The 27571-nt window shown below is 56.9% G+C and overlaps 1 protein-coding gene across 4 annotated transcripts; it reads left to right on the top strand.

The window, feature by feature from the left end:
* On the top strand, positions 1-27571 carry OGDHL (oxoglutarate dehydrogenase L). 4 transcript variants are annotated; one of them, XM_036356009.1, is made up of 24 exons: positions 1-112; positions 2307-2379; positions 3811-4015; positions 6074-6244; positions 12587-12689; positions 13064-13179; positions 13305-13459; positions 14228-14374; positions 15976-16066; positions 17181-17360; positions 17488-17616; positions 18389-18568; positions 18819-18971; positions 19426-19528; positions 19970-20098; positions 21063-21213; positions 22131-22258; positions 22934-23112; positions 24473-24544; positions 24621-24746; positions 24856-24928; positions 26221-26384; positions 26526-26680; positions 27113-27571. In XM_036356009.1, exons 3-24 carry the CDS (start codon positions 3812-3814, stop codon positions 27234-27236), a joined length of 3033 nt encoding a protein of 1010 aa, XP_036211902.1. In that variant the 5' UTR covers positions 1-112; positions 2307-2379; position 3811; the 3' UTR covers positions 27237-27571. The 4 variants fall into 4 exon arrangements, with proteins under 4 accessions (XP_036211902.1, XP_036211904.1, XP_036211905.1 ...); XM_036356010.1 differs by lacking the exon at positions 1-112 and adding an exon at positions 907-1019; XM_036356011.1 differs by lacking the exon at positions 19970-20098.

Raw genomic sequence — 27571 nt, 5'->3', positions numbered from 1 at the left:
CGCCGCCGCGTCACGTGATCCAGGTAGTTGTCCAGGCTGCGCACCTCCTGCGCTCACTCTTCACCTGCAGGCGCCGGACCAACCACTCTGCCGCGCGGAACCCGCCGGCCGGGTGAGCGCGGCGGCCCTTCCCTTCTGGGTCCTTTTGCCCCTTCTCCCGCCGTCTTGGGGGCGGCCCCTCTGCTCCCCGTTCCCGGGTCCTGGGGAGCTGCTGCCCGCAGTCTTACGGGGCCCCGCGGGGGAACCAGGGAGGGGGAAGGAGCGTGACCTTGGCTTCGCCCTTGGCTGATCAGGGCTCCCTAGGACTCCCAGCCCTCTGCGCAGGTCCGACCCTGCGAGTGCAGTGTTTTGCGTGCAGGAGTGACGCACTAATGGTGGGGTTTCCGGCATCACCTGGGGTTCTCCAGCTCGAAGACTACAGACTGTCCTGTGGTCGGTGCAGGGCCTGCTACTCTTAGTCCCTTCAAGGGCAGGAACTGCGGAGCCACACTAAAATGGGGAGGGGCCCGCCTTTTGTGCTAGGCGGTCAGGTGTCGGCTTCATAGCCTCAGGACCTCGTGGGAGCAGAGACCTTACAGACGGTTTTAACCGCTGTGTCCGCTCACAGATGGGGAAACTGAGGCCCTGAGAGAGGCAAGACTGGCCTGACGTCACAGCCAACCTGGGAAGTGATTCAGCCACTCTCAGGGAGATGGGGAGGAGGGGGATGGGTTTACTCAGAGGTCCCTGCAGGGTGCAATGGGCATTAATTAACCAGACCCCAAGGGCCCCACCTGACACCCCTCCGCTGGGGACTGCCCTGCAGCTCCTCCCCACGCTGGCCTTAGCTCACTGGAACAGGCCCATCTATTTTTGTACTTTGCCCAACTCTGGGCTTTAGCCCCGGCACTTCATCTCTGCCAAGTAAATAAGCATACCCTGCCTTCCCACCTTGGAGTCTGCCTCCCGGGCCTTCTTTTGGGTTCAGCAAACTAGTGTTGGGGTTTATTCCTGCGAAAAGCCCACCCGGTTCTCAGAATGTGAGTGCAGGCTCTGCTGCCCAGAGTCAATGTCTGGGGGAGGGCCCTTCCCCCTGGGATCCTGTTAACAGATTTCTATGGAGGAAGGCAGAGCAGTCCTCACCTGGGCAGTGCAGACAGGCCTATAGTGTGTGAGGGCTAGTGGTTGAGGAAGTCTGCAGTTGTGATTGTTCTGGGGCTGGGAGTGGGGATGGTACTGACCTTTTCCCTAGAGAAGAGACCTGGTACCCCCCACCCCCTATTCCAGGAGCTTCCCAGAGCAACCTGCTGGTAGTGCCCTGGGAGCTGGGCTGGGTGGGGGTGTGCAGGGGGCTGACCGACTCTGCTCCTGCATTCACCTGTGTAGGTAGAACCTGGCAGGACTGGCAGGGGGCTCTGGCTCCAGATACTGAGGTTGGCTTTGTCCTGTCCTCTAGGGCTCCTGGGTCCTCAAGCCCTGCTGGGATGGGCAGGGGTGGCTGGCTGGCTGCCCTCCTGCCAGGCGGTGAAGGCCACAGCAGTGTCCAGTGGCTGGCCCAGACAGTTCATTGTTTGTAAAACACAGTGTTCCTGAGCTGAGCTGGCTGGGTACAGCCAGGCTTTGTCACTGTTCCCTGGAGCCGTCCCATTCCCCTGTGCTGGCAGAGTGCCCCGGGCTGCAGCCTGGGGAAAATGCATTGTCCCAACAAAATCAGGGTTTATATCTTGACTCCACAGTGAGGAGGGTGCAGGCTCTGGAACCACACAGAGCCCTATCATTCACCAGCTTAGCCTCTCTGTGCCTCAGTTTCCCTGTTTATAAAAAGGGCCTAATCCTAGTGCCCACTTTATGAGATTGTTGAGAGGGTTAAATGGGCAGAGTGCCTGCTCCAGAATCAGTGCTTATTGTGTGCTCTTATTTTTATTCCCGTGATGGATGGTCTTGGTTTGGGATGGCAGAGCTTCGTGGGTTGTTTAGATTCTCGGACATCCCAGGCCAGCAGCTCCTGGGCCAGTGGCTCTCTGGGCCGGGGCAGCCTGTATTTGCTCAGGCCTCGGGGGGTCAGAAGTAGAGCAGTGGTTGGGACCCTGGGCCTGGAGCTTTACTCTGCACTTGAAGAGGTGCTGCTCCAGGGAGAGCCAGCCCCTAGTGGCCTTCGCGTAGGGTGGCATCACTGGCTGGTGGGGCTGGGCATCTGGTCCAAAGCTTCAGGGGCTGAGCCTGTGGGAAGGAAGTTTGGGGCACTTGGTGCTCAGGTTCCAGCTGATCTCACCTCCTTCCTTCCTGCACTGGAATATATTTTTGCTTTTTAATTTTCTTCTGTTTAGACTTACTACTGGTTGCCTGAGGAGCCCACTTTCCCTTGCTTGAGGAGATCATCTCCCCTTCTCTTTGGCTCATGTGAGTTTGGAGGGAGAGGTGGAGGAAGCAGGCTGGGAGGGCTGTACCCGGTCCTGCCTTGGGGCCTGACTCTTTGTAGAAGGGCCCAGCCTGATGGTTCTGGTGACTTGGTTAAGCTGATGGAGCAGGAGAGCACACCAGGCCAAAGGCCTATTGGCTCAGGGCCACGCTCAGGCAGGACTGGGAGCCAGTTATGCTCAGAAGGCACATTTTCGGGGCCTGAGTTGTACATGGGAGCCTGGCCCTTCCTGCTTACACTGTCCCTGGTGGGGTGGCTCTAGTGCTGGGCCCTGCTCACAGGTTGGGGTGCTCTGGGCAGAAGAGCATTAGCAAGTGTTCAGGGGGAGCTGTTCTATGTCCAGGCAGTGCTGGGCTGGGGCAGGGGAGCGGCTCTGCTCACAGTTGTGGGGGTGGGGGGACAGGAGGTCTCGGGCAGCAGGAGCCTCAGTGGGCCTTGTCCACCCTCGGCTTGCTTTGGTAGGGACCCCTGAGGCTCTTCAGGGTCGGAGGAAGCTCTTAGAACTTCTGTCCTCTGAGGGTGGAAGAAGCTCCCCCTGTTACTCAGGAATTTCCCCTGGGAAAGGGCAGGTGGCATAATAGGGGTGAGATGAGCTCCAGGTACTCGTTCCTCTCCATCGGGGTGGGCTTCCGGCCTTTATGACCCCCTGAGCTCTTAGATGTTTTGAGTGACATTGGTGCTGAGTGTAAGCTCTGGGAAGGATAAGAGAGCCAGAGAGTGGCTCCAGCTAAGATGGGCGTGGGGCCTGCTGGTCTACCCTCCACTGGTCCCATGCCCTTCCCTTCTCTGAGCCTCAGTCCTCCCTGCTGTGAAGTGGGGAAGTTCAGGCCCATGTCATTGGCCTTCTGGCCTGGATGGTGCGCTGAGTCAGCACTGCAGTTAGAGGACGTCACTGGTGACTTTTGGTTATAATCACCAGAGATCCAGATGTGCCATGGGCCTCCTGATATAATGCAGCGCAGCCAGACCCCCTTTTTTCTGGCTTTTTACTGACCAGACATAGCACACCCTGCCCCTGGAGGACTCCCCTGCTTAAGCTCCAGGGTGGCCAGCCTAGTGGCCTACTCCTTATTGGGGGTTCTGCATGCACGTGCCTTATGCCTTTTCATGGGCTGCAGGACCTGGTCTGGGTGCTCCCTGAGGCAGGGCCTGGGTTGTACTTGTCTTTGCACCAGGCTGGGGGGACGGCTGGGAGGGAGCACAGGTTGGGGTGGGTGGGCACAGCAGGACCAGGGCTCAGGGATGCTGAAAGCTGTTGGTGGATTTATTGTGCTGGGATCTCCACTGGCAGTGAACCCAGGAGGGCCCCCTGCCTAGTAGGACCAATAAATGCCAGATGAGTGAGAGTGGCTGCCAGAGCCCCCTTTGCCCTGGCCTGTGGCTTATGCCTCTCCCTCATTGCCTGTGTCCAGAATGAGTCAGCTGAGGTTGCTGACATCCCGGCTGGGGGTACAGGCCGCGAGGCTTCTGGCCCCACATGACGTCCAGATGTCCAGCTGGCGCAGCAGGTCGTCTGGGCCACGGACCGCCTTCCCAGGCAGCAGAGATGGAGGAGGCTCCAGCTACATGGAGGAGATGTACGTCGCCTGGTTGGAAAACCCCCAGAGTGTCCACAAGGTTGGCACCCACCCGGCCCGCGGTGTGGGAGGGCAGCTCCTGGGCCGGAGGAGAGTGGGGAGAAGCAACTTGCCAACTGTGTGATCTCAGGCAGGTTTCATTGTCTTCCGGGTCCTTCGTCATCCCTGTGTGAAAGCCTTGTCCTTTGGTGAGAAAATTTGCTTCCTTCCTGTTGTGGAACCAACTAGTTGGGGGGTGGGCTGGCCTGGAAGTCCCGAGAATGCCCTGCTCAGCCACTCCTGGCCCGAGACCTGCCCCTGCCCCTCCATCAGGCTGGGCTGTCTGCACAGGGCCCCTTGTTATGTAGTTAGGGGTACACGTGTTTAGGTATGTATTGAGCCGACAAAATAAATACCTGTTGATGGTAAAAAAAAAAAAAAAAAAAATCAGATGACAGGTGAACCTGAAAAGTGAAGCTCCTCTTCCTTCTCTTTACTCAGACTCACATGGTCCGGAAACAAGGAGTATGACCCTAGACCAGCCGTGGGCAAACGATGGCCCGCGGGCCGGATTCGGCCCGTTTGAAATGAATAAAACTAAAAAAAATAAAAGACCGTACCCTTTTATGTAATGATGTTTACTTTGAATTTATATTAGTTCACACAAACACTCCATCCATGCTTTTGTTCTGGCCCTCCGGTCCAGTTTAAGAACCCATTGTGGCCCTCGAGTCAAAAAGTTTGCCCACCCCTGATCTAGACAGTAAGGCTCCCTCCCAGTCCATCCATCTGCTCAGCTCCCCCTCGTCAATTTCAGTTTATTCTTAGCTTCTGTTGTCTTGCAGAGAATTTCTTCAGGTAAACTTATTGCAACTGTTTGCTCCGGGCTTTTTTCACTTAGCATACACGTCCAAGCTCTTTCCACGCCAGTGCAGCCAGAGCCTCATTCTTCTTTTTTCCCAGCTGCGTACTGTTCCATTGTATGGATGTGCCACCCCCACCCACTGACAGACATCTGGCTCTTTTCCTTTCTCTGGTTGTCGCGATCAGTGCTGCAGTGTATAATCTTGAACATTTCTCCTCTTGCGTGTGTGCAGCTATCTGTTGAAATTCCCCAAAGTGGAATTGTTGGGCCAAAGATTATTTGTCTATGTAATACTGATGGGTTTTGACAAATTGCTTCCGATAGGGCTTGTACTACCCTGGTTTCCCACACTGTATGAGAGGAAAACCCTTTTATGTGTTCTGCTAGAACAGTGATTTTTAACCAGTGTGCTGCAAGAATTTTTAAAACATACAGTACCTGATTAGTCAGGGGCAATGACCCCTTTCCTCTTAGATTGTCAAATAAAAAAATGACAACAGCCAACAAAACAATCGCCATCCTATGTGAATGAATCAAAATTATATGTATTTTTTTTTGTCAGATTGGCAAAAAATATATTTTTTGGTGTGCTGCAGAATTTTAGTAATTGGTTTATGTGCCGTGAGATGAAGGTTGCAGATCGCTGGGCTAGAACACAGAGGTGCTTGTGCATATGCATATCTGTTTTTTGCTTCTGCACAAATAAAGTAGCAAAGATTCTGTGAGGACTGCTTAATCTTCCAGCATCTAAACGTACCATCATTTATTTAACCAGTTTGCTGTCGCTTACCACTTGGATTGTTTTTCTGTTGTCATTTTTATGAACAGTCCTGCCGGGAACATCCTATCCATACATCTAGGCACACCTGCACAAGTACAACCGTAGAGTAAACTACCAGCAGCGGTTGCTAGCTCGAAAGCTAGATACATTGACAATGCGGAGGGCCTGCTGCCTAGCTGCCCCCTGCAAAGGCCTCCTCCGACCCACCCCGGGGCTAGACGCTCCTTTCACATCGGAAGCCTCTGGCCCACAAGTTTTAGCCCCCATCCCTCTGCCTGCCTGGGTCCCGGAGGGCTCTTGGCTCTGGGTGGGGGGCCTAGCCTGGTTTTGAGGGGTCTTCTTGGCACGGTCCTGGGAGGGCTCTGAGAGCTGTGGTGGTGAAGGACACCCAACGTCCCCAGAGCCCAAACCAGGACCACCCCACTCCTCCCAGACCCTGACCTGGCTGTTTTCTTGCTTCTACCCCTGCCCAGTCCTGGGACAGCTTCTTCCGGAAAGTCAACCAGGAAGCGTCGTGTGGCCCGCCTCAGCCGCAGGCCCTCTCTGTTGTACCTGAGAGCAGGCCAGCCGCCTCAAGCCGGACCAAGACCAGCAAGCTGGTGGAAGACCACCTGGCTGTGCAGTCCCTGATTCGGGCCTACCAGGTGAGTGGCTGGGAGGGCACTGGCTGCGACGTTGGACTGGTCCTGGGGTGTGGCCAGGTGCTGAGGGAAGGGAACTCGCTCAGCTCCGATGGCATCTCTTCAGAGAACCTTTCTCTAAGCCCTCGGTCCAATGGCTCTCACTCCTGCTGCTACTTGTCACATTACCAGGTCACTTACCACCCCCTCGCCTTGCTTGTGCCTACTGATTTGTTTGTTTGTGGTCTTTCTATGGAATGTTATCTGTCTCACACACCACTGTGCCCAAGTATAGGGAAGGACTTAGTAAAAAATCCATTTCAGTAAATTTTGAATGAAAGTTGAGTAGCCCTAGCTGGTTTGGCTCAGTGGATAGAGCGTCTGCCTGCAGAATGAAGGGTGCTGGGTTTGATTCCGGTCAAGGGCACGTGCCTGGGTTGTGGGCTTGATCCCCAGTAGGGGTCGTGCAGGAGGCAGCTGGTCAGTGATTCTCATCATTGATGTTTCTATTTCTCCCTCTCTCTTCCTCTCTGAAATAAATAAAAATATATTTTAAAAAAAGGAGAAGAAAGTTGAATAGATTGGCTTTTGTTAACGTCTATTATCTTCTCTTGAACATTCCTAGAGGGCAGGTGTCAGGATTTTGGCCGGTGACCACAGGCTGTGAAGGAATTCACAACTGAGAGGAGAGATAGTTTAGTTTACTTTCCCCGAGGGAAAGGGCCAGTGAATTGCTAATCAATACGAAAGGCAAAGAACAAAAACCATACAAGGGAGGGAGGGGGATTTTCCAGCGGCTGCTGTTGCTAGGTGAAATTGAGCAGCCATCAGAGGGATTGTCTTTGTTAGTTCTGCAGGACATGGTCTGGGCAGATGTCCTAAGGAGGTGTCTTATCAGTAGTTTTCCCAAGCCTGTAACACATTCTTAGAGCAAAAGTTAGGAAGAGTTTAAAGAGGCTTATTTGAAGAGGAGGGCAGAAGGGAACTTTCTATTAACTCTCCCTGGCTTGTAAAACCAGCAGGGAGGAGATGCATGTAAGAATTTAGCCTTGAGAGTAACTTGTCTTGCAGCTTGAACAGAGGAGCTGAGGAGCTAACAATCTTGGGGTTTAATTACCAGGTGCTTCTTAAACTGTGGATGGTCACAGCAAAGAAAAAGGAAGGCCTTTTCTTCCATTTTAAAGGGACTGGTATAAAGCAGGTGCTTAGTGTTTATGGAATGAATGAATAGTTCAGTAAACAACTCTCCCTCTACCAGCTGCTCTGCTCTGGAGACTCATGCTCTCCCCGTGGGTCCCCAGGTAGGGCCCCTGCCCTGCCAAAGAGCCCTAATGACGGTCCATATTCCCAGTCTTGACTGAACAGGACTAATTGGAGGGCTGCTCTGGGTGTTAATTGCAAAACCAGTGTTACTGTTTGGGATCTCTCTGGGAATCAGTGGCCGAATGTATTTGCTACGAAAGTCATTTTACAGACATGCAGAAGGAAGGGCAGGGACATCCTGGGGCCCTTGGCAGGTACTCCACGGGAGGGAGCAGCAGGCTGCTGCAGAAGCTGGCGGGGGGGAGGCCCTGGCCAATGAGGACAGGGCCTTGCCTCGGAAGGAAGCACTCTGTGTGGGATGGCAGCTGCAGCCTGTGCGCAGGAGAGGGAAGGGAGGTAGCACTGGGCTCCCTCGCTGGCCTGAGGACTAATGGATTGTGGGACACCTTGGAGCAAGCAGCAGTGTTTGTAATTGTGGTTTTGACTGGGTGAAAGAAGCAGAACATGATCTTAACCATTGATTTTGAAAACAAAGAGCAAGGAACGTAGAACTATATTACACACAAAGTAACAGTCAGAGTGCTGCCTAAGGGCCTTTTCTTCTAGGCACAGTTTCCAGCTGCGCTTTGTTCTTTAGCCAAGACAAGTCTCTGGATTCAGGCACCTACTCTGTACCTGCCCAAGGTTGGGACAGATGGTGAGCACCCGGGGGAGGGGCCACAAGTAGGAGGCAGAATTCTGATTTGACTCACCTGCACACAGTACTGAAAACCCCCAAACTTATTATTATGGACATTTTCAAACCTGGAAGGTAGAGAATTGTGTTCCGAACCCCACACAACACAGTGCCAGCCTTGATTCACCTATTGCCCACTCCTGGCTCCACCCACTGGCCACCGATTATTTTGAAGCAAACCCCAGATGTCATATTTCCTTAATTGAACATTTCAGCATATATTTCTAGAGATAAAGGCCCTTTAAAAATTATGCCACGTTGTGCTAACTGGTTTGGCTCAGTGGATAGAGCATCAGCCTGTGGACTCAAGGGTCCCGGGCTCGATTCCGGTCAAGGGCATGTACCTTGGTTGCGGGCACATCCCCGGTGGGGAGTGTGCAGGAGGCAGCTGATCGATGTTTCTAACTCTCTATCCCTCTCCCTTCCTCTCTGTAAAAAATCAATAAAATATATATTAAAAAAAATTATGCCACGATAGCATTATCACACCTAAAATAATAACAGTGATTCTTAATGCTATTGGTACGTGGAATTGCAAATGGACTCTCCTTGTGGGTTCTTGTTGAAGAATAAATTCGCGGACTAAAAGATTTTGAAGCAACGGTGTGCAAGTTTACTGCAAGCATATACAAACTCCCTCTGGGAAGGGGTCCCCAAAGGGAAAGAACCTGCTCGCTCTCTAAAATGGGAAAAAACCAATCTAGTGAGCCTCTTTGTCTGTGGGTTTATAAATGCTCACAGCTCTTTGTCCGTTCATTCCACTTTCTAATTGGACCCTTCCTTAATTCATGTCCCTGTGCTTTCCTAATTGGCCACTTTCCCCCTTTCCCCTGTATGGTATCAGTTTCAGAGTTCAAAGCTCACCGGTGCTCTTCTTCTTCCCCTTCTCTTGTAACATTCCTCCATCCTCTGTGTATGTGAGATAAACAACCTGGCGGCTTGGAGCGTCTCTGCCCATCACGGATGCATTCCTCTCCCATGGACGCCCTTCCCTAACACTGCCTCCTGTCTCTAAACTTCCACTATCAAATATTCAGGTGCTATTGATGTTGCCTGTTTGTCTTATGATTTCTTTCTACTGCTTCTTTGGATCAGGATCCAAATAAAGCCAGAGGTTGTGATAAGTTGATGTGGCCCTTAAGTCTCTTGTACTCTGTGGGTTCCTCACTATTTCTTTAAAAAAAAAAAAAAAAAAAAAAATATATATATATATATATATATATATATATATATATTATTGATTTTTTACAGAGAAGAAGGGAGAGGGATAGAGAGTTAGAAACATCGATGAGAGAGAAACATTGATAAGTTGCCTCCTCTATACTCCCTACTGGGGATATGCCCGCAACCAAGGTACATGCCCTTGACCGGAATCGAACCTGGGACCCTTCAGTCCGCAGGCCGACCCTCTATTTACTGAGCCAAACTGGTTAAGGCTCACTATTTCTTTCTTTTTTTTTAAAATATATTTTATTGATTTTTTATAGAGAGGAAGAGAGAAGGATAGAGAGTTGGAAACATTGATGAGAGAGAAACATCCATCAGCTGCCTCTGCACACCTCCCACTGGGGATGTGCCCGCAACCAAGGTACATGCTCTTGGCCGGAATCAAACCTGGGACCTTTCAGTCGCAGGCTGATGCTCTATCCACTGAGCCACTATTAGGGTGAGGCTCATTATTTCTTTTTGTGTTCCCTGCCGCCTCCTCTGCCTCCTCCTCCTCCTTCTCCTCCCTCCCTTCCCCTTCCTTCCTTCCTTCCTTCCTTCCTTCCTTCCTTCCTTCCTTCCTTCCTTCCTTCCTTCCTTCCTTCCTTCCTTCCTTCCTTCTGAAACCAGGTTGTTTGTCCTCTAGAATTATCCGGAGTCTGGATTCTACTGATTACATACCCTGGTGTCACTCCATCTGTCCCTTTGTCCTATGTAATTTCTGTACATCGGTAGTTGGCTCTAGAAGCTTTATTCAGTATAGATCTGACTCTATTTTTATTTCAAAATCAGCTTCCTGGTGCTGATGGCTCTTTATCACAGAGCAGCTATGGATGGTTACTTCCTGGACGCATTGATTCATTAGGGGTGGTAAAAATGGTGATACAGTGGGGCCTTAACTTACGAGTTTAATTCGTTCCGTGACGGACCTTGTAACTCAAATTACTCGTATGTCAAATCATTAAAGTGAACGAGTGAGACACATGATGAAGTTGTGGTGTTCACTGTGACGTTCGCTGCGCCAACTAGCGGTGGGGTATCTGAAGCTGGCTCGTAACCCGAATTTTAGCTCGCAACTCAAAGCAAAAAATCGGCCGAGAGATGGCTCGTATCTCGAAAAACTCGTTAGTCGGGACACTTGTAAGTCAAGGCCCCACTGTATTCTAATTCAGTCTTTCTCTGTTTATTTCCTGGAATACTGCTATCAAGAGAAATGGCCTTTTGAAACTCCATTTATTTCTGAGGCATAAATTGTATAGAAAAGGCAAGATCAATGTCTGATTTTTCTTTTTATTGATAAATTTTCAAAATTATGAGGTGGTTCCCTGGCATCCTTCAAAAATGTCCAATGAAGGTTTCCATCTTTTTAGTATGATGTGAATGCGTGGATTTAAACGTGCTTGCTCGCTTTCCGCCTGCTGCAGCTGTTATGCTTATCATGCTCAGAGTGTCCTTGCTCGCAGCCCGCGGTGTTTGAGCTCCTCTCTGCTGCCTGTCATAGCAAAGTGCTCCGAGCTCACCTTGTGCATTTCTGCGCAGCCCTGGGACCAGCCAGTTAAGGGAGTGCTGGTAGTTCACTGCCATTGCTTTGGTCGTGACTTCTGGGCCTTGCAGTGGTTGTAGCTAGGAAGTATGTATTTTTTAAAAAACATAACATACTTATGGGTTTATATTGATGATTCTATATGTGTCAAATGTGGGACTTAGGGTTTACCCTTGACCTTATCACCCTTATGCCACCATTTCTTTTTCAAATATATATACATATATTTATTGATTTCAGAGAGGAAGGGAGAGGGAGAAATAGAAACATCAATGATGAGAGAGAATCATTGATTGGCTGCCTCCTGCACGTCCCCTACTGGAGATTGAGCCCGCAACCCTGGCATGTGCCCTTGACTGGAATAGAACCTGGGACCCTTCAGTCCACAGGCCGACACTCTGTCTACTGAGCCAAACCGGCCAGGGCCCATCATTTCTTTTTTTTTTTTTTTAAATATATTTTATTGATTTTTTACAGAGAGGAAGGGAGAGAGATAGAGAGTCAGAAACATAGATGAGAGAGAAACATCGATCAGCCACCTCCTGCACATCCCCCACCGGGGATGTGCCCGCAACCCAGGTACATGCCCTTGACCGGAATCAAACCTGGGACCTTTCAGTCCACAGGCCGACGCTCTATCCACTGAGCCAAACCGGTTTCGGCATCATTTCTTTTTAAAGTTGACAAAAACAGAGGTTCTCCAAGACAGCAAGCAATACAGTGACTTATTTGATTTTCTTACAACCCCCATACAACAGCCTTAGAATACAATTCTGTCACCACACCACTGATTGATAGTAGAAATGAATTTCTGAGCCTTTCCCCGCAGTTCTGTGTGTCATTAGGGAATATTCTATCAGTCAATTGGAATAGCTCCTTTCTGTGAGTCATGCCACCAAATGGATGCATTAATTCATTTGTTTTGTTTTACTTTCAATTTTAAAAATTAATTTTGTTTTATAGTGATATAAAATATTCACAAGATTCCAAACTCAAGTCTTCAAAGCAAGATATCCTTAAAAGTCTAGCTTCTAGCCCAGCCACTCTACCCTTTTTCGTCCTTTCCCCATAGATAATAATTGTTCAGACTTCATAGTTTTCTTATTTTATAATTTATTCTGATGCATGTATACATTTATAAATATATACAAATATATGCAAATGCATACACTCACTGCAGCTCCCCTTTCATAGGCAATGGGCGCTTAGGGCACACACTTTTCTGTGATATGTTTGTGGGGATCCCTCCTTGCAGTTGGTGGGGGTTTTCTTCATGCCTCTAGCCCTCCCTGTGGATTTCCCATAGCCGTGTGCCAGTCTCCTGGTGATGGACACTTGGGAAATCGCTAGGATTTCGCAGCTCCTAATAGTGCTGTAGTGACTGCCTTGGTCTATGCATCCTTTCCTGGTTTCGAAGCTGCGTGTTGTCCTTGGAGTGGAGCTGAGCTCCTGCCACCTCAGTGGCTTAGAGGCACCTGCACAGTGCTGGGTGCTGGAGACTTGTGGAAACTTGAAGTTCTGAAGTGCGAGGTGGGGGGCCAGGTCCCAGAACCTTGCTCTTGGGGAGGGTCTGTCCAGCTGTGGCCTAGCCCTGCCCTGACATTTTCCCTTCTCCCAGATCCGGGGCCACCATGTGGCGCAGCTGGACCCCCTGGGCATTCTGGATGCAGACCTGGACTCCTTTGTACCCTCAGACTTAATCACAAGCATCGATAAATTGGGTGAGAGTTGGTACCCTTCTCTGTCGCCCCGGTGATGCCAGAGCCACCTGGTGCCTGTGTGCCGTGAGGGGCTGTAGGACCACAGTGGGCCCTGGGGCCCCGCAAGCAGCCCAGGAAGCTTTTCTCGGACCCTTGCCCATCTACTGCACAGTGTCCCTGTGAGGGCGTCTCCCCGTCTTCCCTAGGGGCGCACTGTGCTCGGCAAGCTTGAGAGATGTTGCCGGGCTCACTCCTATGGTGGCAGCTGGGCTCTCTCACGCCCTGGTCCCTGCAGCAGGTTCCCTGCGCTTAGGCGGGACCTGGCAGGAGGGATACTGCGGGGCCCCACCCGGGCCTGATCCCTCTTTCCTCTCTGCCTCCTGGGCTCTGCCCAGCCTTCTATGACCTGCGGGAGGCTGACCTGGATAAGGAGTTCCAGTTGCCCACGACCACCTTCATTGGAGGCTCCGAGCACACCCTCTCCCTGCGGGAGATCATTCAGCGCCTGGAGGTGAGCACGGGCAGGTGTGGGGGCCACACCTGATGGAGCTCTCAAGCCTGCCAGGGGGCGGGAGGTGCTGCCTTTTCTGTTCCAGATGCCGGGGCATTTGTCCCTCTTCCTGGCTGTCCCCCCAGAGCACCTACTGCCAGCACATCGGCCTGGAGTTCATGTTCATCAACGATGTGGAGCAGTGCCAGTGGATTCGGCAGAAGTTCGAGACCCCTGGCGTGATGCAGTTCTCCAGTGAGGAGAAGCGGAGGCTGCTGGCCCGGCTGGTGCGCTCCATGAGGTCAGGCGCTCAGACCACCGCGCGGCCGAGTGGCTGGAGGGGCCTGCCCAGGGCTGTTCGACTTGCCCAGGCCCTGACTGAGCAGCCAGGAGGATGCCTGGCAACTGAAGGCAGGACTGCAGGGGCCTCGCCCCTCGCTGGGGAGAGGGCTCAGCAGGAGCATCGGGCCAGGTGCTCAGGCAGAGCTGGGCAGGTGGCCAGGGAGGGGCTTCAGGAGGCATGCCGAGTGAGGGCACAAGTGGCAGAAAGTGGCCGTGGGAATGTTTGGGCAGAGAGATGTCCTGTGTGGCGTGCGTACAGCAGGACCTCCCTGGGGGGGCACCACCTGGCGCTGCTGCTGGCTTCTCTGAGGCTGGGTGTGCCCAGGCCTGGAGGAGCAGCTCCCCAGCCACTGGGCACACTGCGGCATCCTGAGCAGTATAGGGGCTGGAATTTGAGCGGAGCCGTGAGGAGGTCTGGTGTGGTGATTGGGCATGTGCAGTGCATGTGTGCGCAGGAGGGCAGGGGGCCGGAGCAGTTTGGCTGGAAGCGGGAGAGAGGGTGGTAGCTGGGATCAGGAGGGTGCAGGCAGAGGTTTCTGGTTAAGTGGGAGGACCCCTCGCCTCCCTCAGACCTGTGCTCCTGGCTGGTGCTGTCTGAGGCAGGTCCCGGACTATGTGGAGGGAGGCGATTCTGCACCTTCCCCTGTTCTGGGCGCCCTGCTCCAAGCCACCAGGGATGGCCCATGAGCCGCGGCCTCTCCATTCTTTCCCTCCTCTCTCCACGCAGGTTCGAAGACTTCCTGGCCCGGAAGTGGTCCTCTGAGAAGCGCTTTGGCCTGGAGGGCTGTGAGGTCATGATCCCTGCCCTCAAGACCATCATTGACAAATCCAGTGAGATGGGGATTGAGAATGTCATCCTGGGGATGCCACACAGGTGGGCCTCTGTCCTCCCGCGCCTTTTCCTTCTCGGGGCCGGGCACCGAGGTGGAGGCAGGGATGGGAATCAGCAGGGCTGTTAGTGGGACACGAGGGTAGGGGAAGAGTGGCCTGGACCGTTCTCAGATCCCTGCTCATCACAGACAGAGCCAAGCACATGGTCACAGCGCATGGAGCCAGGGCCTGACGGGGCTCCCAGATCAATGTCTCACCAGCTTGCAGCTGTTCCCAGGAGGGTCAGGGTTCCGGGAAAGGGTTGCGTTGTTCTTGAGGTGCCTGTGGCTAAGGAGCCCTGCAGGGGCCAGTCCTAGGGAAGTGTGGGCGGAGCCTGGGCAGGCGGTCTGGAGGTCTCTTCTGGCTGCAGGCTGACTGCCCGCTTCCCTGTGGCCTTGATACAGACGGGAGACTGGCTTGGCAGTCGGGTAGTTACTCCTGGGCTGGAGCCTGTGGTCTGACAGGAATGCAGCCCCGGACAAATGAAAGTGGTGGGTTCATGCTGAATGGGCTGAACAGTCGGGGGCAGAGCCCCAGCATTTCCTTGACCACTTCCGGTTGCTCTCAGGTGGGCCAGGCCGGGCTGCGCCAGCAGGTGGGGCGTTCAGCAGTCCCGATGAGTGTGGAGGGCCCTCCGGTGGGCTGGCTGCCAGGAGCCGGGAGCCTGTTCTGAGGGCCTGGAAGTGCCCAGTGTCCGGCCAGAGGGTCAGGCAGAGCTGGCCCTGGGTCTGAGTGGCTGGCCCTGTGGAAGGGGATGGACTGGGTGGTCAGGTCAGGAGGTGGTGCTGGGCAGGCTCTGGCCTGCGGAGGCCCTGGGAGCTGAGGGTGCTCTGGTGGAGGCTCCATAGTCGTTGAGGGGCCTTTGAGGCTGCAGGGCTTTGCCCGTGGCTCCCTGGCTCCCAGGACCCACAGAACAGGAGAGAGGCCCACCTGGACGAGGGCCGCCCTGCCACAGGCCACGTGGGGCTGGAGGTCGGACGGGGCATGTGTGTGTCGGGCTGGCATCTGTTGATGAGCTTTGGGGTGAGTCATGCGCTGTACCCCCATGGGCTGGTGCCCACCCCTGGGTAAACTGCGCCTTGCTGGGGGGCTGGCTGGGCTGGAGAACCCTGGTCCCTGGCTGTTCTCCTGACCCCTGCCCCTCAGACCTCCCTCAGCTCCTCTGGACAGGTCCTCTGGTAACTCCTGGTTTAGGGTCCGTCCGGTTCCTTCTCTGTCCTGCTCCAACATGCTGCTAGGCTGGGGTGGGGGTAGTTTGAGCCACTGTGATGCATCAGCAGATTGGGACCAAGGTACTGGGTTGGGCTCAACTTTTGGGTGGGGAGGGTGGGCATTGCATGAGGCTGGTGGCTCCCTGCTCATGAGGGCCTCCTGAGTCAGAGATGTATAGGGGTGTCTGGGAGGAGGAGGGGGGACTGGCTGGCCAGGATACTCACATGCCTTGTAGACTGAGACAGGATGAGAGGGCTGGGCCTCCTTTGGGCTCCCTGGAGAGGGGTGTCTCCAGACTGCATGCCGATTCTGATAGGTCCCCGGTGGGCAGGGAGCAGGGCCCATCAGGGAAGGCCTCTGAGCCAGGTGAGAGCCCAGCCCCTCTGGCTCCAGGGGCAGGCTGAACGTGCTGGCTAACGTCATCCGCAAGGACCTGGAGCAGATCTTCTGCCAATTTGATCCCAAGCTGGAGGCAGCGGATGAGGTGGGTACCAAGCCCAGGTCTCAGGGCCCCTGGAGAGCTGGGCGTTTGGGAGGTGGACTGGGGAGGAACGGGGCCAGGAGTTTCCAGGCTTGGACAGACCTTGAAATGGACAGACACACAGAGGAGTGGGAGAGAGGCTGGGGTGTTGGCAGGAGGCCCCTGGTGGTGAAAGCCCTGGGATATGTGGCCAGCCGCCCTGTTTCCAGCGGGACGAGGGCCTGAGTGTGTTGCAGATGCCGTGGCCGGAGCTCGGAGGGTTGCAGACGTTAGGGAGCCCACCCCGGCATGTGGGAGGGCCCTGTGCTCCCTTACTGACCTTCCCTCTTGGACAATATATTGGTATAAAAATGATTGCATTCTACCATATTTCTTTGTTATGAATTTGAGTATCTTTTCATGTTTTTAAGCCATGTATGGTATGGTTTTTCCCCCCTGTAAATTTCTCTTCATGGCTTTTGCACATTTTTCTGTGGGGTTTTGGGCTGTATATCCCTGATTTGTAAAAAGTGCTTTACATATGGAAGCACTTAGCCCTTTGCCTGCATTTGTCTTATGACTATTCTTTCAGCTTGATTTTCCCCTGATGTTGTGCAGGATTTGCTGCCCCCGTGACAAATGTATTAGGTTTTAGCTGTCTCATCTTTCATAGCTTCCGAGGTTTGTAGATTGTGTAGAAAGATGTTCCCTGCTCCAGGATCATCAAATATGTCACACTTTCCTGATACTGTGGCTCCGTCACGGGATGGGGAAGTTAGTGGGCCCAGCCTGGTGTTTGCCGAGCGGTCTCCACCCTGCGAGTGGGCCTTCCTGCATGTCTCTGCTGTCACTGCCGCTGGCCGGCCGCCTCCTGCTGAGGCCTCCCCGTCCACCCTGCCGTCATCTGTGAAAAGAGGACGGTGGTTGAAATGCAGGGGCCACCCTGAGGGCAGGAGGGGCAGGGTGCAGGGCAGGGAGGCGGCAGCAAGAGGGTGTAGGTCAGACCCAGCACAAGTCTTTCTAGAGCAGAATCCAGGGACTGTTTCAGCCACACTGGCCTTGCATCTGTCTGTCCGTCCGTCTGTCTCCCTGTCTGAGGCGGGAGGGCCGGGTTCATCACGGCCCACCTCAACCCCAGGGCTCTGGAGACGTCAAATATCACCTGGGCATGTACCATGAGAGGATCAACCGGGTCACGAACAGAAACATCACTCTGTCCCTGGTGGCCAACCCGTCCCACCTGGAGGCCGTGGACCCTGTGGTGCAGGGGAAGACCAAGGCCGAGCAGTTCTACCGCGGGGACGCCCAGGGCAAGAAGGTGAGCTCCCCTGGGTCCTGAGGGGTGAGCTCTGAGGGCTGGGCCCTGAGTCTGCAGTGCAGGGGGCAGGGCTGGGGTCCACAGGCTGGGGCCTGGGGCTCCTCTTAGCTCGCCCTCTGCTCTGCAGGTCATGTCCATCCTGGTCCATGGGGATGCTGCCTTCGCCGGCCAGGGTGTGGTCTATGAGACCTTCCACCTGAGTGACCTGCCCTCTTACACCACCAACGGCACCGTGCATGTGGTTGTCAACAACCAGGTGAGGGTCTGGCTGCATGCCCGGCCTCGTCAGCATCCCATCCCTGAATCCAGGCGTCACTTTGAGGGGAAGAGTGAGACCATCCTGGTTCTGATCCCACTGCCGCGTGTCCCAGTGTGCGATCTCAGGCAGCTGCCGGCTCTCCCAGCCTTGGTGCCTGTCTGTGGAATCGGGAGATCCATCCATCTATCTACTGTGTCTGTCTGTCTGTCTATCATCCTGGAGAAAGTTGTCAGGACGAAGGAGCACAGGGGTAACGAGCTCAGAGGCTGGACACGTGGTGAGATGCTGCCTTTAGCTCCATGTGTCAACCTTAGTGCGCAGCTCTCACAGCCTTCGCTTCCGGCAGCTGTGGTAGCAGCTCTTCCCTGAGCCCGGGCAGCCCTGGTTAACTGCAGTATTTGCACCAAGTCACCTAATCTTCCCAGAATAACCCTGTGATGTCAGGATTAACAAACCTTTACATAGACGAGGAAGCAGCGTTTGGGAATTTAAGTGCCTTGCCGAGGTTGTACAGTTAGTCACTGGTGGGACGGGTTTACCCGGGCCCGTGCTCCTCACTGCCACGATATGAAATGATGGCAGGGAAGAGCGGGCACCCCCATGGCACCCGCTGCTGTGTTTGCTCTTGGGGCTGCTCACCAGAGATCCCTTCCTGTCCCACATGCCTCCTGGGCACACCTGATGGACCTCGAGGCAAAGCCCTCCCGGCCTCCTGGACCACGGGTCTAGCCCTAGGTAACGGCACTGCCGCTTCCTCCTGCTCCTGCAGATTGGCTTCACCACTGACCCTCGGATGGCCCGCTCCTCACCGTACCCCACCGATGTGGCCCGTGTGGTCAATGCGCCCATCTTCCACGTGAACGCGGATGACCCAGAGGCTGTGATATACGTGTGCAGCGTGGCGGCCGAGTGGAGGAACACCTTCAATAAAGACGTGGTTGTGGACCTGGTGGGTCTGGGGCTGAGGCCGGGGCCGTGGTGGGCAGCCTGTCCGGGCTGTGCCAAGCAGTCGGGGCTGGGAGTCCTGGGAGATAGATTCAGTGCTACCAAGAGCAAAACGTGGGACAGCAAAACGTGGGTCGGGGGGCATTCAGGGGCCTGGAAGGGTATGCCCTGCAGGTGTGCCCCAGCTGTGCAGTGACACAGCCTGCACTGCCTGGGCACAGGGACCAAGCCCCCTTCCCTCGCTGTCCCCGCAGGTGTGTTACCGCCGGCGCGGCCACAACGAGATGGATGAGCCCATGTTCACGCAGCCGCTCATGTACAAGCAGATCCACAAGCAGGTGCCCGTGCTGAAGAGGTACGCAGACAAGCTCATCGCCGAGGACACGGTCACCCTGCAGGAGTTCGAGGTGCGTGGTGGCGGGCCTCGTGAGCACCTGGGGCCCTGGGACGTCGCTGATGTTGCTGGCCCAGTGCTGGGACCTCGTGATTTACAGAAGCAGCCAATATGGCCCTTGTCCCCAACAGCCTCCAGGTACAAGGGGGACAGAGGACCAGACATACACAGCTTGGTGGGATGCAGCAACCCCCTGAGGTGGGCTTGTCCCCTCAGTTATCTGTGGATGTGTTGGTCCTCCCGCCTCGAGGGGGCTCTGAGAGCAAGGACTGTGAGTCTCCCGAGTTTCCCCCAAGTCCCTTGCTGAATGGGATCCCCCTGAACTCTGAGACTTTGGTCTCTGGCCACAGGGCCCCTGCAGGCCAGCAGAGAGAGTTCTAGAACATGATGAGGGGGACCGACTTTCGAGTCCAGTTTGACCCAGGCTCTGGCTGCTCACAGCGTCCCTGCCTTCACTCTGATTCCAGGAAGAAATTGCCAAATACGACCGGATCTGTGAGGAGGCGTACGGCAGGTCCAAAGACAAAAAGATCCTGCATATAAAGCACTGGCTGGACTCCCCCTGGCCCGGTGAGCGGCACGCGTGGGCCCAGGACCGAGCGACTCTGCCCCGAGGCTGCAGCCCTGCCCTGAGGCCCCGAGGCTGTGGGGCTGATTCCTGAAGGCTGGGCAGGCACTGCCCTCAAAGTACCTGTGACCAGCAACCTCTGGAGAGAAAGGGCTGAGCAGGGCCGGTGGACACCAAAGTGGAGAGAGCTGAGGACAGAGGGATGGTCAGCGGCTCCCTGGGTAGAGCTAGATGGCCCTGGGCTTGGGGTGGCTCTCGCAAGGGCCCAGGGAAGGATGGTAGCAGGTGTAGGAGCTGGAGCTGTGACATCAGCTGCCACAGTCCTGAGGTTGGGCTCAGTCTTCAGGTAGCAGGTGGGCCCAGGAAGACTGGGCTGGGGTGTAGGCTGGCGGGGATCTGAGGCCCCACCGCCTCCCGAAGTGCACAGAGCCTGTGCTTCTCAGGCTTCTTCACCGTGGACGGGGAGCCCAAGAGCATGACCTGTCCAACCACGGGCATTCCTGAGGATGTGCTGACCCACATCGGCAACGTGGCGAGCTCTGTGCCCCTGGAGGACTTTAAAATCCACACGGGTGAGGTTGCTGTGCGGGCTGCAGCATGGGCCATGGTCCCTGCTGTCTTGCCCCAAGATGGCATTGCGGGTCCGGGAGGCCTGGCCACATCCCCACTGTCCCTGGCAGGTCGGCTGGGCTCTTGGAGCCTTGTCTGCACCCCGGGAGGTGCCCTTGATGCTGGCTCCTCTCAGGGTGGGCTGAGGTGGTGCCACACTCCCGGTGGGTTCTAGAGACCAGACTGATGTCGATCCCTGGGGCAGGCCGGAGAGCAGGGGAGCAGGGTTTCCCGTGGAAGGAGTGCTGGGCCTGGCCTACGGGGCGGAACGCTGGGCTTGCCAGCAGCCTGCATGGATGACAGGGTGATCCTGCTGCTCCCGGTGAGCCTGGGCCAGGGGGTGGCCGCTGGCTGTAAATCGTGGCTGTGGCCTCTACTCGGGCCCCTGGAGAGACCCCTGGAGGTGATGGGCGCCTGCGCCCCTTCTGACCAGCGGGTGGGTGCTCCGAGGGTTTCCTCCACAGTGTGCTGGAGGCCCAGGTGTCCTGAGGCATCGCTCTGTGTGCATGTCACGGGGTCTGTGCAGCTGTAGAGCCCCCAGGAGCCCAGCATGGCCTGGGCGCTGGGGCTCAAATTTAAGCATCTTATAGCTGTGACTGTGGGGAAATGACTTCCCTCTACTGCTCCTGTCTCCATCTGGAGAGTTGGGACAGTCCACCCGTGGGTGGTGGAGGACGCACCCCACTCCAGGCGTGCAGGTGTGCGCAGTGCCGGTGGCTGCCCACCGGTACCTGCTCCTTCCATGGGAGGGAGGTTGCCCACTGTACTGGCTGGAGGGCTGTGCTGGAGAAGGGCCCTGCCAGGGCCGGCTCAGTGGGAGACGTGTGCACTGAGTACACACACCTGTCCCTGGTCCCTTGGGCTCTGGCTGTTTTGGGCAGGGTGGCCCAGTCCTGGCTACCTCAGGCTGGCCCTTCCCTCCTGTAGGCCTCTCTCGAATCCTGTGGGGCCGTGCGGACATGACCAAGAAGCGGGAGGTAGACTGGGCGCTGGCGGAGTACATGGCCTTCGGCTCCCTGCTCAAGGAGGGCATCCACGTGCGGCTCAGCGGGCAGGACGTGGAGAGGGGCACGTTCAGGTGAGGGCAGGGGCCTCGTGCACATTGGCCTTGTCAGCACTGAGCCTGTGGGGCAGCTGAGGGGCCAGCTGTGCTTGGGGACCCCAGCATCATCGTGGGAGCTCTGGGGTGGAGCTGGCCTTTCCTCTTCTTCCTGGGCCTTTTCTGAGGAGCCCAAGGAGGGCCCTTGTCTGGCGGGGGCATCACTGGTAACCCCATCAGCACCCCAGCCCCTGCCCTTGGGCCAGGCCATCAGGGGGACCCTGGGCCACCTCTCTGACCCCAGGGGATAAGCATGCAGAGCAGACCGCCTGGCCTAGGCCTGGGTCATCTGTGGCCTCACGGTGCGTGTGAACTGCTGTCCAGCCAGCCTCCCCATTTGCTTGTTTTCCTTGAGTTTTTGAGTCCAGGGACAGGACTGCACTTGTCAGTGTCCGCACCTCATTTCCTCTTTGGGCCCAGAGGTTCTGGACCCGGTGTGGTCACTGCCATGCTGGTGAGTCATGGAACCGTGGCGTCCGGGGTGTGATGAGCAGCTTTCTTGGGTCCCAGGGGCTCATCACTGCTGGCCCTGGTCCAGCTCCACTGCCCCCTGAGCTGCGTGTTAGTCCTCCTTGGTGTGGGGTCAGCCAGGCGGTCCCCTCTTTGTGTAGGTAGTACCTCCTGTGGACCTGGCCAGGGAGAGTGCCCCAGGGGTGTGGCACTGTCTTGGGGTCTCTGGGTCTCGGGGTCTCGGGCTCCACCCAGCACTTGGTTGGGGAGGACATTGAGGCCGGTCTCCCGGGGACCTTTCTGAGGTAGAAGCTGAGACTCAGGCCTGTGAGGTGTGGGGCACTGCTGGGGGCTGCCTGGAGGAGGGGACTCTCAGGTTCCCGGGCACAGTGACGAGGGCTTGCCCGCCTCCTGCTCCCCCTCCCTCCTGCTCTGTTCCTCTCCAGTCACCGGCACCACGTTCTCCACGACCAGGAAGTTGACCGGAGGACATGTGTCCCCATGAACCACCTTTGGCCTGACCAGGCCCCGTACACCGTGTGCAACAGCTCCCTCTCGGAGTATGGCGTCCTGGGTGGGTCAGACTTTGCAGGCAGGTCGGGCGGGCCTGGGATGCCCGGGGACCAAAGAGGGGCTTGCATCCTGAGGTGCCCTGTCGCTGTGACCATGGATGGGGCCTGTGGCTGAGAGGGCAGGGCAGGGTCTGGGCCCAGGAGGGACTGAGAGGCTCAGAGGCCCCTGGGGTGGACCTGGGTCCTGGCACAGTCATGGGGGTGCTGAGGCCACATGGGACTGTCTCAAGTTCCCCTTCCTGGGCTCAGGGCTCCCCAGTGGCCAGCTCCTTACTGGACCCTGCATTCTCTCCCTCGGCTTGATCTTGAGCTGGCCTCCTCCCTCACTGCCTCCTCCTAGAGGCAGGACCCCCAGGGACCAGCTCCTGCCCCTCCCCCTCAGCAGCCCTGCACCTGTTTTGGGGGCTCCTCTTGGTAGATGGCCCCTGCTGCCTCCCCAGGGAATCTTTGGACTTGGCTCGATGAGGCTGAGCTAGCCACGTGCAGCTACGGCTGAGGGTGCCCCTCGCGTGTCCTCAGTTCCCAGGACGCAAGATCGTGGGCCCCAAGGAGCCCGCTCCCCCTGGCCTGGCAGGAGGAGTGGGTGGGTCAGGGAGGGTGTGTGAGAAAGGGCTGGGCTTGACGAGCCGCTGGCACTGGGGACAGTGTGGCAGGCTGTCCTGGTTTCTTCCGTTTAGGCTTTGAGCTGGGCTATGCCATGGCCAGCCCCAACGCCCTGGTCCTCTGGGAGGCTCAGTTTGGCGACTTTCACAACACGGCCCAGTGCATCATCGACCAGTTCATCAGCACCGGCCAGGCCAAGTGGGTTCGACACAATGGCATCGTGCTTCTGCTGCCCCATGGCATGGAGGGCATGGTGAGTGCTGCCGGGGCCAGGGCTCTGGCAGGCCTGCGGGGCCGGCGGGGGGGGGGGGGGGGGGCTTGGCCACATGCATCGTTGGAGCGTATGCACCTATGCACCTTCTGGGCCCATGGAACACGGAGTCTCCTTAGGGGGCGCTGCATAGGTCTGGGTGGCTGCGGCTGAAATGATGACACTAGTCACTAGCGGTAGAAGTAGCTGCCACCTCTGAGCCTGCTACGTGCCAGGCTCTGTTTCAAACCCTCTCTGTGTATTAACGCTTCCAGTCTCACAACCTTTCGTTCCAACAATGTAATGAAGCGAGTCCTGTTCCCATTTTTCAGATAAACGGAGGCACAAAGGTGTGGACTAGCTTGTCCAAGGTCACTCAGCTAGTAGCTTGGACTTGAACCCGATCTGTGCAGCATTGCCTGCCTTCCGGTCCCCTCCCAGGGAGGCGGGCAGACGTGCAGGCTGAGCAGTGGAGTGCTGAGCAGGGCGGGCTGGGCTGCAGGGGATATCCCTGAGGGCCCACTCGGCTCGGATCCAGTAAGGAGCTGGTCACTGCTGGCACCGTCGCGTGGCTGTGTAGAGCCAGGACTCCCTGTGCTGAGCACTTTCATGCCCTGTAAACCCGGCCGGCCGAGTCCTCACGAAGGACCTGCCTCAGTCCTGTTTCCATTTCACACTTGGGGGAGAAGGGGCGTGGCCTGCGCAGGGTCACCAGCTGCCAGGGCTTCTTTCTGGCGGAGCTTGAGCCAGGCTGGGTGGGGAGGGTTGGGGTGGCCTGGCTGGAGCCTGTGGCACTGGGTCCTTGGTGAGTCCCCACTAAGGGAGGGGCGGGTGGCGCCGTGGGGCAGGTCACCCCTGTTGCACGGGAGCGAGTTTGGAGGTCCCTGAGCTGTCTGCTCTCGTGAAGCAGAGCAGCCCCTGGGTCCGGGTGGGCGGGGAGTCAGCTCTGGGTCACATCTGTCCTTCTGGCTGACGGATCTTGGGGTTGTTTCTTAATCTCTTTGCCCCTCACCGTCTTCATCTGTAAAATGAGGAAACGAGTGCCTGCATCATGGGGCTCCTTTCAGGGCCAGTGCCTAACGTGTGGGCCGCGGAGCTGTGCCTGGGTCGGACGTGCTGGGGACAGGCCTCGGCCAGGCCCTCACGCCCACCCACACGTGCTGGCTCCCCGGGCCCCTCTGAGGATGCCTTCCCGACCCCGCTCCCGCTTCCTGGTCTTTCCTGTGGTCTGGGCTCCAGAGCGAGGACACCTTCTCCCAGAGCCTTCCACTCTCTTTCCTGAGACCAGGGTCCCTGCACAGCCAGGCTTCTGTCCTGTGTGATGTCCCCTCGGCCAACCTGGATGCCTGGCATTTGCTTTTAGGGGCCGGAGCACTCCTCGGCGAGGCCCGAGAGGTTCCTGCAGATGAGCAATGATGACTCGGACGCCTACCCCGTGAGTACTCCTGCCTTCCCCTGGGACAGGGCCTGGGCACCAGGGGCCACCTCCCAGCCACACCCTGTCCCCCCAGGCGTTCTCGGAGGACTTCGAGGTGAGGCAGCTCTACGACTGCAACTGGATCGTGGTCAACTGCTCCACGCCGGCCAACTACTTCCACGTGCTGCGCCGGCAGATCCTGCTGCCCTTCCGCAAGCCGGTGAGCCGCCTGCCCTGGTCGCGGCCGCAGCCGCAGCCGCAGCCACGCGGGGCAGACCCGGAGCCTGTCCCGGGGGCAGCTGGCAGATTGGCACGTGTTTCCCTTCCAGCTGATCATCTTCACTCCCAAATCTCTGCTGAGGCACCCGAAGGCCAAGTCCAGCTTTGACCAGATGATATCTGGTAGGTGCCTGGGCATGCTGGGCAGCGAGGGGAGGCTGGGGCCCGGGTGCGGCCTCTGCTCCTGGGACTCTGTGATCACGCACTCTGTGGCTCTGTGAGCTCTGCAGCAACTCCCGCTTGGTCCCCACCCGTGGCTGGGTGGGGAGGTTGGCGGGCAGCCAGCTGGACTGGGCTCAGCACCAGGGACAGGGGTGCACTGGTCCCAGGGACAGGGGTGCACTGGTCCCAGCAGGCTGGCTTGGCTGTGCTGGGGGAGCTGAGAGGCAGGAGGCCAGGTAGAGGTCTGCCTCGTTTGCAGGAAAGTAAGTATCACTGATTCATTAATACTTTTTCCCCACTCATGAGCCAAACATGACTGTCCCTGGGGACGCAGTGTCCCCTACAGAGCTCTCAGCCTCATTACCTGGAGTCAGGGGTCAGCCTAATAAAGCTACCAAATGTCGGAATTGAGGTGTGAGCCAGTGGAGGGTCAGGGAGTGCAGGCGTGGGGCCCTGAGGCTGGCAGAGTAGAGCTGCCTGGAAAGTGGTCTGGCCAGGAAGGGTCTCCACAGCGTGGGCAGCGTGTGTTTGGGTGTCCCCGTGGTGTGGGCAGGTCTGAGCCGGCAGTTCCGAGCTCTGGCCTTGGGTTGGGCCGCCTGGGCTGACGCCCGGTGCTGGCTCTTCTCTGGTGGGGCCTGGCAGCCTGTTCCCTCTCAGCTCACTGTGCTCCCTGGGACACCAGGACACGGCAGCTTTCCCAGAGATCTTTGCAGCGTGCTTGGCCTGCTGCCGGGTACGTGATGTGAGCTCAGGAAGGAAGACGGACAGCACTTAGGACTTGGGGGCTTGGTTGCGGGGCTAAGGGAGGGAGGGATGTGTGGTGGTCTCTGGAGACAGCTGCTCACCCTTAGCTTGGTGATGGGTAACTACAGTGCACACAGCGGTGGGCGGGGCTGGATGGGGAGCAGCTCCGCTGCAGGGACCGAGCTCATGAGAGGGGCACGACATTACCTTCATTTCCCCGCCAGGGGCTTTCCCCTTGGACCCCGCTTGCCCCTGAACGGTGATGCTCCCGGGCTCTGCCCTTGGCTCTGGCTCCCAGCTCCCTTTCTTTCCCTGTGACATCTCAGGTTTCATTTGTCATCTTCTCCATCATTTGGCTCGAGAGGTACCCAGTGCAGCCGCAGATCTAAACCTGGGCTAGTCTTAATGGCCAAAGGGCGCCTGCGGGTGCGGGGGCCACGAGCCTGGTTCCCCGGCTGCTCCAGCCCCTCCAGGAGCTGATGCCTCTTCCATGCCCTGTCGGTCTCCAGGGACCAGCTTCCAGCGGGTCATTCCGGAGGATGGGGTTGCGGCTCGGGCTCCGGAGCAGGTGCGGCGGCTCATCTTCTGCACGGGGAAGGTGTACTACGACCTGGTGAAGGAGCGGAGCAACCAGTGCCTGGATGACCAAGTGGCCATTACGCGCCTGGAGCAGGTACGCCTGCTCGGAGAGATGGACGAGGTCAAATAGCCAGCCCCCTGGGCAGTGTGCCGGGCCCGGTCAGATCTGGGCCCGAGGGAGCTGTGTTGTCTCGTTCCCCCGGGCTACGCTGCCCTTTCTTCCTGTCTGCCCCAGATCTCCCCATTCCCCTTCGACCTGATCAAGAGAGAGGCGGAGAAGTACCCAGGCGCAGAGCTGGTGTGGTGCCAGGAGGAGCACAAGAACATGGGCTACTATGACTACATCAATCCACGCTTCATGACCATCCTGAAACGGACACGGCCCATATGGTACAAGGCTGGGTGCAGGGAAGCCAGCCGCCTACCCTTCACTGCGGCTCCTGCGGGGTGGGGGCCGAGGCCCCGTCCTGGCTTTGCCTGGCCCGTTTGGTGTGTCACCGAGAACTGGCCACTGCCCTTCTCTGGCCACATTGGGAACCATAGTACCTGCTGGCTCTGTGACCACTGGGGACAGGTCAGCTTCCCCATCAGGGACCCCCATCAGAACCACCTCATGGAGCAAAACCTTTTGCAGCCAGAACTGACCTAGGCCACCTCCCGCGCTCTCAGCTCTCCCGCCTTTGGCCTTAGGCCAGTAACTTTGCCTCATGGTGCCTCGGGCTCTTCATCTCTATAGCAGGACGAGAGGGATCAGACTCCATACAGCCCTGGGCTAGCGGACAGGCCAGGCCAGCCCTCCCCTCACTGTCTCTCCTCCCCTAGGTATGTTGGCCGTGACCCAGCGGCTGCACCGGCCACGGGAAACAGGAACGCTCACCTGGTGTCTCTGAAGAAGTTTCTGGATACTGCCTTCAATCTGAAGGCCTTTGAGGGCAAGACATTTTAGCGCTGGGCAGGGCCTGCCTGGGTCTTCCCATGGGGCTGGCTGGGGCTGGGGAGGGTCCTTCAGGCCCCAGGGTGAAATATACTCACGCAGCGATCGAGGCCGTAGAGCAGGCACCACTGGCTTTGGTCTTATGCCTCTGTGGGCCTTCGTGTTTATTCCAGAATCTGTTAGGACTGAGAAAGCAGAGGAGGTGACAGGTGGGATGCAGTCAGGAGTGTTTCTGCAGCTGCCCTGGCCTTTCTGGAGATTTTGTGTAGCTTTTCCCACCTCTGTCTGCAGACAGCCACCCCGGAGCCTGACTTTGGTCTCCCGCTTCCTGGTAGATCTGGCTGCCA

This window comes from Myotis myotis, unplaced genomic scaffold (assembly GCF_014108235.1).
Source record: "Myotis myotis isolate mMyoMyo1 unplaced genomic scaffold, mMyoMyo1.p scaffold_m19_p_24, whole genome shotgun sequence".
NCBI classification, from domain to species: domain Eukaryota; kingdom Metazoa; phylum Chordata; class Mammalia; order Chiroptera; family Vespertilionidae; genus Myotis; species Myotis myotis.
Note: the sequence above shows the minus strand (reverse complement) of the source record. Positions and strands in the feature narration are given on the sequence as shown.

Excerpts from the sequence above, each read along its gene's own strand:
- OGDHL (XM_036356009.1), top strand. The coding sequence starts at position 3,812 with ATGAGTCAGCTGAGGTTGCTGACATCCCGGCTGGGGGTACAGGCCGCG. Across the intron at positions 14,375-15,975 it reads ATCCTGGGGATGCCACACAG|GGGCAGGCTGAACGTGCTGG; the intron begins GTGGGCCTCTGT and ends CTCTGGCTCCAG. Across the intron at positions 16,067-17,180 it reads AGCTGGAGGCAGCGGATGAG|GGCTCTGGAGACGTCAAATA; the intron begins GTGGGTACCAAG and ends CCTCAACCCCAG.